The sequence below is a fragment of the Aptenodytes forsteri genome, unplaced genomic scaffold (assembly GCF_000699145.1).
Source record: "Aptenodytes forsteri isolate BGI_AS27 unplaced genomic scaffold, ASM69914v1 Scaffold526, whole genome shotgun sequence".
Taxonomy (NCBI): Eukaryota; Metazoa; Chordata; class Aves; order Sphenisciformes; family Spheniscidae; genus Aptenodytes; species Aptenodytes forsteri.
The window spans coordinates 36,566-48,103 of NW_008794596.1; the positions used below are offsets into that span (position 1 = coordinate 36,566).

Below are 11,538 nucleotides of genomic sequence, written 5' to 3' on the forward strand. Positions count from 1 at the left end.
AATCACCTCCCTATCCTCCATGTGCCTTAGCATAGCTTCCAGGAGGATCTGTTCCATGATCTTCCCGGCACAGAGGTGAGACTGACTGGCCTGTAGTTCCCCGGGTCTTCCTTTTTTCCCCTTTTTAAAAATGGGGGTTATGTTTCCCCTTTTCTAGTCAGTGGGAACTTCACCGGACTGCCACGACTTCTCAAACACAATGGATAGTGGCTTAGCAACTTCATCCGCCAGTTCCTTCAGGACCCGTGGATGGATCTCATCGGGTCCCATGGACTTGTGCACCTTCTCTTCTGTCTTAGACAGCTCTATGTCATTAAGAGCACTTAGTAGTAAACCTTGTTGAAAATCCAAGAGCACAAGTAGAACCAGATCAGCCTCGGGAGGTGGCTATGATCCAAAATTAGTTTGAATTCTCACAAGAGGTAAAGTTAATTAAGCAATTAGCTTCCTAACTGGTCAATTTTAATCACCTGATGAGGCTGGTAAGGGGGAGGGGTATCACTTAATAGGATGGTCTTAGGTTATAAAGTAACCAACACTTTAGGGAATGGTAAACAAGAAAAGGACATCTGAGAGACTCTCTTGCCCTACAAGAAAGAATAGGTGTCTTGAACTCCTGAGATAATCTGAAGATTAACACAAAGCACGACAACGCATTCAGGTATTTTGTTCATATGTGTAAGGGTATATTAGATAAAAATAGAGCTTCATCTTCAGCCTTCTACATGTCTGTGTGCTTCTATCATTGCTTGTTACTGCAGAGTTGAGTTATAACCCCCCAAAACAGCCCAAGAAAAATAATGTGTAAGCTACTGTGTTGGAAGAAAAATGGCTGCGCTGTGATAACTTGTGATCATGAAATAAAGATATGGAACCTAAGTCCAGGAAGAGCACTGCAAGAAGCTCAGGGAAAGGACAATGCTATGGAATCTTATCAGCATGCTGGCCTAAAAAGTCTAGCACAGGCACATAAGCCTAAGGAATCCCTTACTAGGAGATTCCCGCTAAGGGATCAGCCCATTCTGTAACAGGGCCTATTTAGTATCTACATCTACTTCCTTTGAAAACTGTAACTGTTCTGTGAGTTTGACACTGCTAGCATGCTCTGCAATAACTTATTTAGCATATTAAGGAGGCATTCAGAGTGTTCTGAATAGTCAATATCAAATGTAAAAAGCAAAAATCAATCCAGAGTATTTTCATTTCATCATTAAAGTTACAGAAACAATTCTCGATACTCAAATGCATGCCCTTGGTCCACAAGACCTGATTACTAGACACCAGTAATAACTCTTCTTGAGTTACCTTGAGTTTATTTGGTGTAAGCTTCCAATGCAGTACAAAGCAATTTCGTTTCAGAAACTTTTCAGAACTATAAAAAAAGATATCTGAGGATCTGTTTTGGCAGACAAACCTGCGCAGAGTTACATGAGGTTAGAAATCAAACTATTTCTGTGTTGGCATGCTTGTTGACATCAAGCTGTTAGATTAAAAGAAGAGGTTTTGGGCATTTTATACTACTGCAGTGAATCTCTGACTTCATGCTTGCTTTGGCATTGTAAGAAACTACATAAACCCACTTTTATCACACCAGAGCCAAGAAGACAGATGTGCATCATGCCTTTAGCTTCGCTGGCAAATGCTGCAATCCCCTTTCCTCCTCTATTTCTAGGACAAACATAAACACACCATTTGGAGTGGGAAAGTACCTGGAGGATTCTCATTCAAGCACTGTAGCTGAAACATTACTTCATTTAAGCCACTTACTAAGATCCACAGCAAGATCTGAGGAAAGGCTTTTTCCTCTAAAGGCAGAATCTGTGCAAAAGACTGAAGCTCATCTTTTTGGAAATAAAATTAGCATCGTGTATTTCTATTTCCCCAGTGAAATGAGTCAAATGTTATGCACATACTCAACATATGTAACCATTCAAATGTCTTCCTACAAAGGTGGAAATCGAGATAAAAATTCATTTTTCCCCATGATTATTCATATGTGACCTTATCTTCCTCTAGGACTACATAAAGAAGAAAAACCTTCTTTTCCTTTTCCCTTAACTTAAGGGCTTTAGAACTTTCCTTGGAATTTCTACAGAAACTCTTCCTTTTTTCCCCAGGAGAACCCATTTCTAACAGTCAGGAAGTAAGAATAACAGTACTTAACCATGGGAGGAAACCTACCTGCTCCAATTTCATTTCCAACGCTTGGAATAATATCATCATCTAGACAATCTGGTAAGCCTCCTCTCTCTAGTTTTTCTTCAATTTTGCTTATTGTCTTTGCTAAAGAAAAATCTATGCAATCCTCCAGTACTGCAACATCATCAGCACTTTGTACTTCCAGGTTTCTTATTTTTGTTGTCTTTGCAAGAAAAATCTATGCAATCCTCCAGTACTGCAACATCATCAGCACTTTGTACTTCCAGGTGTTTGAACTAAAAAAAAAGCAAACCCTAGATTTTAAATTTTAAATTTAAAAAAAAAATTACAAAAATATAGCAAATTTGCTATTTTTAAGAGTATACAGTTATTTTCCTAATGCAACTTCATTGCTCGCATTCATATGAAAGATGCATTGATGGCAATTTCTCATTTTCTTTATGTAAGATACCTTTATCGTATTCCACATAAACAATTACAGGATTTTACATATTATAATGTAGGAGGCAGAGAAACAGTACCATTTTCTACTGAAAAGATTTTTGGCATGGTCTTCTCGTTCAACAGCTTCATAACTAAATCAGAGTAAAAGAAAGAAACAGAGGAATGTTCTCTTGGCTTTCACTACTAGCCTCTGCCTTAAATTCTGCTATTTTTCCCCCCTGCATGTTAACTTTTCTAGAGCTCTGTCCTCTCTAGCTATACTCCTACCTTACTACCACAATTTCTGTAGCATTATGCCTGGCCTAGGAAACTTCACTGATCCTAGAAGTTGCATACCAAAGTTGTCATAAAACCAAAAACAAGGTATGTGACATCTGCTACATAGGGTATCTCCTCAGCTTTCTTTTATAAAAAGATAACATTAGTTGCCACTGGATTTGAAGCTCCTAAGTTCTTATTCCAATATATCCTCATCCCAATGCAGGCTCCAAACTCCTAGCTGCTAACTTTGTCCCACAACTTTGGGTTCACTCTGCTGGTCCTGTATCTGCACTTCTAAACCTCATGATGTGGTGCCAGCATGACAGCCTCCCCTGAACTGCCCAAGGGAGGTCCAAAGGGTCCACAAGTGACTCCCAAGTCCTGAAAGACAACCTCAGCCTGTGTCAGTTCCATGTTCTGCCACGTTGCAGACCATTTTCATCCTATTTTGGTGTTTGTGGCAGTTTTAATTTGCTCCCAGGATCTTATGCATTTGTCTACTCTTTTCTTTTGTCCAGATCTCCATTTCTTGCTTTTACAACCTTGAATTTGCTATCTACAGAGCTGAAGCTTTTCAGCTTGAAACCCCTGAAAGCTGTGGTACTATTACTGACTCTCCCTTGTCCTGTGAGCCCAAGATTCACCAAAATAGGGGAGACCCTCGAGGGCCTCATCTTTCCCATCACAAGTCTGATCACAAATCGCTCTGCATCACCTAAGTGTGCTCTCTTATGTTGCCTCAGATGATGTATTTCCCACATGTATGCTCATTACGCATCCTTTCACTGAAGGAGTTAACAGTTTAACTGCCAGCCTTGAGAAGTGCTTGAGCAGAAAGCAACAGTTTCATTGTTGTAATATTAATCACATACGTTCACTAATACGTTTTGGTGCTCTATGCAAGTAAACAGAGATAGCTATGTGGTGGAGCTGACTGAGGAGGATCAAAAGTTTGATACATTTATTTATACAAATATATATATAAATGTAGAAACATACATGAATAAAAGCAACCTGATAGACAAAAATAGCAACTAAAAATATTTTATTACAAACAAAAAGATGTGTATAATATACCTTAAAGTTGTTCTTTTTCCCTTACTTCCAGAGTACGGTCTGTTCTGAGCCGTGGGCATGGAAGCACATTTCTTCTTGTTTGCTAGCTACAAATTTTTTTCAGAAAGCAGTGATTTTTTTAAATTAGTTAGGAATTACTTTTTTCTATTGTGTTTTTTTTTTTTGGTGGGGGGGGTCATTCATATATTCGGACTCAAGGATACTTTTCAAAGTATGCTTTTCAAACTTTCAAAAGCACAATTTTCCAGTTTTATTTGCACTCATCTTTATCTTGCAAATTTCATGTCCGTATGCCCAAATTATAGTACATCCAATAGTCATTTGCTTGTGGTATTTTTTGCATACATACTTATAATTTATGCATAAGCAAGGCTCTCGGCTATTATCAAGATATTAGCTACTGGACTGTCAACAGAGTGCATTTCTTTGAAAAATGCTTATCATACCTTCAAAAACATGCTATTTTTATGCATTATTTTAATCTTATAAAGTCCCTGTAGAAGGAAGATCTAACAAATTTTAATCTTAAAGTCCCTGTAGAAGGAAGATCTAACAATATATTTGTTACTTTCACTCAAATTCTTCAAAAATTAGGCTTTTTTTCTACTGTATTCTGATAAATAACTGAAGACAGTATTTTGGAAGCTTTAGCTCACCTCCTAAAAGATTCAATGTAATTGCAATTAGAGACTATTGAGTTTGTTTCTAATCTCAGTTTCCTTTCTCCATTATATTTCCCTTCCTGTATTCAGTTATTTTGACTGCTTGTTTATTATTACATCTAGAAGACAGCAGTACTGCCTTTAGTATTATACTGGTAGAGAAGGGAAGGGGATAAAGGAAGAAATGAATTATGTTCTATTATTTTGCTCTTAATTTGATGTTCAAAACACTGAACACTTCTGTCAATGCTTTACAGATGAGGAAACTTAGAACACAAAAATTAAACGTGATGTAAGTCCATTTAACCACCAGTGGCACTGAGAAAGCCTGGTAACACTGTCCCTGTAGCACTGCTTTGAACATCATTTCCTTTTGGCTTCCCACCCATGCAAGTCCCCAGTGTAGCACAGCCTCAAAACCAGAATATGGGGAAATTATACTAGCAAAAGAAATTAAACAGGATAGTTTTGACTTTGATACCTTGGCATGTGAGTGTGTAAGAGATGAAACTTCAGGACAGAGTGGACCTCTGCAGAAAAAAAAAAAATTCACTGAACATGTATAACAAAATAAACATTTTACAATAAAAATTCAACCCCCCGGTCAGAATCAGGAGAATAACATTTTATATGTCTAGAATAAACAATATAGCTAAGGTGGGAACATATACTAAGCTCAATCATAAATTCAGTCTCATTCTCTGTCTTTCTATTCTACCTTATTTGCTATCTAAATCACCTGGTGAGTCTAGGGTATCTAACACAAGAGTTTACTTACGTACCAGAATCTGAATCTCGCCTCTTGCAATTCAGGCAATTGCTGCAACTACTGGCTTATTAGATCAATGATTCCCTGTACCAGGGCGTACTTGGCCAGTATGCAGAATGTTATCAGCTTCAACAAGAGAGACTGACAATCCATTACCAAAGATCACCAACAGCTCAGCGGTTAATACGCCTACCTGACATACAAATCCCTGAATTAATACAAAGAAAATGAAGATATAAACCAGTGTCCCCTACATACTAAGAGGGAGTGCAATTATATGCTCAGATTGACTGTTGTCAAGTCAACTGACAGAGACTATCAAGTGAATATGAGGTGGGAGCAATTTATAAATTAAGCCTCACAGAATTTTCTCTGAAATACATATTACAAATACTGTATCCATTTTACAGATGAAAAAAATGGGAATAAAAAAACAGCTTTCTTATCTGCTTATTTGGCTGAAAACCATGCTTCTTAGTAACTGAACTTCAGGTTAAATGATTATTTTTAAAATTTGTTGGAAACAAGCAGAAAGTTTTAGCATGCTGTGTACTATTGAGGTCAAGTTTCTTGTCGTATGTATAACTTTTTTGCTTTCAGAATGAGTTATGCGAATCTGTGTTATCGCACTGAAAGGCTACTTCTTTTACTACCCTTTATAATTTTTTACTTCAATTAAAATGCTGGCTTATAAAAGATTTGGAATAAAATCTAAATTTCAGGTACATCGTCACCTCTATTTTTTTGCCCAGCTGATTTGAGCAAATGTTTAGATCTTGCCTTTAAAAATTTCAGACATCCATTCATCAACAAGAATTATCTGCACAGTGCTCCAGATTTTATAAATAAAAAAAAAAAACAAACCCTGGAGAAATCTTCTGTGTGTGGTTGGCAACAGACTTCAAGAATAGGATGATTAGTTTTTGTCTATTTACCCTATTTTCCTCATGCTTCCTTCCTATTGGCTAGCTTTAGGAGCCTGCAGAAGGTGAGGATTTGCTGCCACAGAAATAGCAGTTATATGTTATTCTGAAAAATATGAAAATACAACACTTTCTATACTCAAGAAAACAATAATGTTCTTTCCATCAATAGACTAATTTGTTTCTACTATATCTGTTGTCTCAGGGCCTTTTTCAAAAAACAAAGCAAAACAAAAAAAATCACCTCATTGTTCACTAAATTCCTCAAACTTGTTTAACCTTAATAGTTAAATCTTTCCTCTTCCCCATACATGACAACGCATTCTTAAAACCTCATAATACAGTTCTACAGTTGTTTGGTAAGTGAAATTAATGTGTAAATCCTGAAAAGGTATACAAATAAGTAGCTAGAGGATTGTGGCAACACTGAAACAGAAGCTAATGTTTAACAATTCCATCTCTGCATGTAAACATGAGATGCGTGCGCATGAGCAAACTCTTTGTGTTTGCTAATCCTATTCAAAGCCTATACCATGCTTGCCCATGCGCGTACAGTTCCCATAGCCATAAGCCTGGCAATGGTCTGAAGGGTGAAAGTGTAAACAAAAGCTGATTTCAGTGCGATGTCACTGGAGCTGCTTTGCCGCTATGTAACTCAAGCTTCTCTGCAAAAATTATCCTATAAAAACTCCAGAACAACTTATTTTAAAATATACACTGACCTGGAGAGTGACTTAAATATTTGTTGCCTTTTTTTTTTTTTTTTTTTACTTTGCTTACTCATTTTTTTTCTTTTAACCTGTCTTTTTTTCTTTTCCCCTGATACTACCTCTTTCTTTGCTTCAATTTCTCCCCTTCTTTCCAGCTGCTTTAGCATTCATTCTCCTTAAAGGAATCAATGGAAATTTCAAATGGATATTTCAAAAGTATCTCAAGTGCTTCCTTTAGATTTACGGCCTATCTGCTTGCACAACTTTGAAAGAAAAAAAGTTTTTAATTAAATACTTGTAACTAATCTAATTGAATGGCCTCAGTGTTCACTCATGGATAATCAGTGTGCCTAATTCCTAGCACGCATCTCTAGTTTTTTTCACTACAGCATGGGATTTCAATTCTTCCCTCACATAAATGTTTACCAGAACACAGACTGTGGTTGTTTTAAGGTGTTTTAATTTATGTAGGTAATTGGTAGATCAGCTGCTACTCTGACATGCTAATTGCCAATATTTTTTTCTAATTCTTCCAGCACTCCCATTTCAAATGTATTACCATCAAAGCTGTTAACTCCCTTTGCGGGGCTGAATCCTCCAATCATGTTACTTCATAAAACAGCCCTATAACTCAACTCCAGTTCGAAGTTCTTAAAAATCTTCTGCCTACTGTTCCAAATCCATCTAACAGAACATAAAACTAGAACAAGATCCAGAATTTGTTTGCAAAGCATGATTATACTGATAACACATGGAGTTTCCCCCCCCGAACTGACAGATATGGCTTTAAAATAGCTCAGGAATAATTTTAACTATAGTAGCAAACTTTCACTGGTATAGCCAGGCTTCTATCACAGACTTCTTATCAGACCTTTTTGTGTACTGAAAAAACCTTTTATGTTCATAAAAAAACCCTCGCTTTTTGTTTTCGCTTTTACTCTGCACAAAAGTAATTATCTGATCATCTCTAGCAGACTTTCATATATACTATTTCAAAACAGTTTCCCAACTGCAGCTAACATTTGAAGCACCTTGTAGTCTGGCCCTGTATCTTTGTTATCCAGATCAGTGGCATCACAAATTTAGGAACCTACCAGATCAGATCCTTGATAAACTGTGTATTAGTCTATCTTAAATTCAGCCATTTCCTGTATTATCAATGTACAAACCCTTGAACAACTAAGTAAATACGGCTATGCATCCGCTCTAGAGCTAATGGGTTTGAACATATAGGCCAAAACCCACAGTCATACGTATGTTCATACAGGCCAAAGGTATGTGTCGGCCTCAGAAGTGTAATGATATCCAGGTTCCAGGGGGTGGCGGCTGAATGTTTGTCTGCCTTAGGTTTTTGTTTGTTTGGTTTTTTTAACAAGCACTTCCTGTCCCAGGAACATTTAGGCCAAGTTAAATGTGCACCAGTATCTACTTCTTTGCTTTGTCAGCTGAACTGGTTAAAAAACATCTACTGCTGAGTGTCTGCTGTTTTGTACTGCGAAGAAACCTGTTACCTTACCTTGCTTTTTTACAGATGTCAGCACTACTTAGCATCCTAGATAGAACATTTCACCAAAATTAAGACTTCCTCAAAATAACAAGGAACAACACTTACTTAGTATCAATTGTTTCAAATAATAGGAAAAAAATTTAGACTCCACCAATCTAGTATGCTGCAAAGATAGGTAAAACAGGAGCATGACGAGGGCACAAGTCAGGGTGTGCAGGATCAGTGTGAAAGATTCCCCACGAATTGTATGCAGCAGTTGTAAAGCACATACCTCTGTCTGTCCTCTTCACGTGACTTGATCTGTACTGAAACTGGTCTAGATAGTATCTCCTGTTGGCCTTTCTTTATTTAAAAAAAAAAGTAGTCAATTTGGGGGGAATATAATCCATTAAAGATTAATTACATATTTCTAAATCACAGATCACAACAACTATTGTCTACTATGGAAAATAATGGAAACTATAGTCTACTGTGGAAAAGAACTTCTCAAACGCAGGAAAAGATGGCTAAAAATTAAAATGCCATTGCTATCCCCCAACATTTATTTCTGCTCCACAACATGTAATTGCCTTTTGCCTATAAAACTTTTCCCCAGCTTAATATCATCTGAGATGCTATTACCCTCCGTCCTTTTCCTCTGAAATATAGGAGTAGCAAATGCACAGCAGGTGGAACAAATTTTCCATTTCCCATACTGCACAATAAGCATTAAAAATAAATCTTTATTCATGCAATATGACCATAATTGGACACTGATATGTTGTATGTACTTTAAAGAACAATTCAGTCCGAATGTTCAGATAGCTTCTATGTTGCTAAGTTACAGTTAGAAAGCATCCTCCAGAACAAAATGCAGTTGTCCTGTTTGGCATTTGTTGGGGGTTTGGGGGGTTTTTTGGTTGTTTTTTTTTGTTGTTTTTTTAAAACTTAATTGTTTTTCTTTTGTTGTTAAATGTATATCTGTGCAATCTGGCAGTGCCATGTGGTATATTAAGTGTCCTAAGAATATTTGATCTTCTGCTGTATTTAGAGAAGGAAAAAAAAAAAAAGTGGTTTTGTTGTTGCTGTTTTTTAAAGGAAAGAGACTAGATGCTATTTTGGATGCTTCATCTGCCAAGCAGTTAGCCTCAGCTTACCACAGCTCAAGAGAAGCGTATGTTTCCACAGGACATAAAAATGAAGTTTCAACAGTAGGAAAAGTGCATATAAGTATAGCTTTCCAGAAGACTTAATAATTCGCTTTTTAAGCCTTATTTATTTGAGTGAGTGCACTTACAATGAATGTATCTAATATGCAGAACACCTTCTCCAAACTGTTTTGGGTATAAACCATACCTCCCCTGTTCCCTTTTTTAATTTGTCCAATTTTCATATAAAAACTTGACTCTGTCTGGTACACAGCCACACCAATATTAAAAGATAATACTGACAACAAACAGGAAATCTTTCTATTTTAAGAAAGTTTCCTTCTTAGGAACTACATATTTTCTATTTATGTTGCTTATTCTTTGTTTTTCTTTCAGCTTGAATAATGTAGATCCTGTTTCACTAGGATGTTATTGCAACAGTATCTGGTTTTCAAATACTAATTTATTTATTTAAGACATAAAACCACCTACAGATACTTTTCTTAAACATCCTACACAAGTTTTTTATGTGGTTTTATGTATATGTCTGCACAAATGCTCTACACATCTATGTGAACATCTACCTACCTGATGAAATTATATAAAAACTACTTTTGGATGTGTGTTTAGTAGAAGTTTACAATTTTGAAAAAAATAAATTAAAAGCTTAGATTGCATTTGAAATCAAAATACTTTTAGTTGTCATGGTCTAAATAATTTCTTTTGAAACTTGACCCTGTGTGCATGTGAACCAAGGCTAAGTAATGTAACAGTCTGTATAACCTACTCACCATTACTTCTTCAGCCTGACGCACCAGTTTTTCTGTTTTTGCTTCTAATTCTGCATTCAGTCGCCTGCAAGAGTAATAAAAATGCTTGTCACTCAGTTTTTGAAAGCTTTAAAAGAAATAAATACAAGCATGACAGTATCTCTGCCTGACCTAAGTGAAATTTTAATAAATCCTACAAAGGATTGAAATATACTTCAGGGTATTAACAAAGTTACGTTTCAACAATTTCCTGGGTTTCTGTCAAATCAATAGTTAATAAAACACCTATACCCATTAAACAGTAAGGTTTAGACTCTAATTCTGAGTGGTAAAGGGTGTCCTTGTTTTTGGCCATGTCATTCCTTAATACACATTTTTACGTCTTTATTTCCTCAACGCTTTCTGGTTTTAACAGTCCATACCTTACATATACTTAGCAGCAGGGGTTGGACAAAGAATCATGTATGTGTCACTATACATATGTACAGGTTAAAATAAGCTTGTGTTCTTGCATGCTTCACCTTATAGCTTTTCATGCAGTGTGACTGAGTGTCTGAGACATGGCTCCTTGTACATCCTCACCATTCACAGGGGCTGAGAACTGATGGGTAACAGAGCGAGTGCTTTTAAATGTGCTTTCATTGCATTTGTCACAAGCTTTAGAGCTTTTAAGCTTTTTTTTTTTTAACAGGCTTAAGCACTTATATATTCATAATTTATAAGTAATGTCAGTGTTTTAAATGCAGAAAAATCTTACGTCTAATGCTGTGGGATCGAAGCGAGGCCTAGAGCAGTGCACAGCCCTGAGATGCCTGTGTGAAACGGCGGCAGGAGGGCTGTACCGTGCCGAAAGAAAATTAAAACATTGCTTTTGGTGCTCTCATCTGTACGCTTTGGAGGAACTAGTTGAGGGACTCGGATACAGCGGATTAACTGTAACCTCCGTTAGGACAGCCAGCAGCGAGCAGGGTAACGCTGAGGTGACAAAGCCTGGCCGCCGACCCCGGCCGCCTCCTTACTTGTACTCCTCCTCCTTGGCCAGCAAGTCGCCGCTCACCACACCGGTCCCCGTCGCGGCGGGCGGCAGGGAGCCGCCGGGCGGTCTCCGCACCTGCAGCGAGGACGAGT

The 11,538-nt window shown here is 37.2% G+C and overlaps 1 protein-coding gene across 1 annotated transcript in view; it reads right to left on the minus strand.

Moving 5' to 3' along the window:
* Nucleotides 1-11,538, minus strand: part of TEX9 (testis expressed 9) — a 28,186-nt gene that overhangs the window by 15,786 nt on the left and 862 nt on the right. The window contains exons 2-7 of the mRNA XM_019470305.1: nt 11,430-11,521; nt 10,432-10,495; nt 8,785-8,855; nt 5,086-5,134; nt 3,918-4,028; nt 2,182-2,362 (exon numbers count right to left, since the gene is read on the minus strand). Of these exons, the coding sequence (XP_019325850.1) occupies nt 2,182-2,362; nt 3,918-4,028; nt 5,086-5,134; nt 8,785-8,855; nt 10,432-10,495; nt 11,430-11,521 (568 nt within the window). The remainder of the gene's footprint in view (nt 1-2,181; nt 2,363-3,917; nt 4,029-5,085; nt 5,135-8,784; nt 8,856-10,431; nt 10,496-11,429; nt 11,522-11,538) is intronic.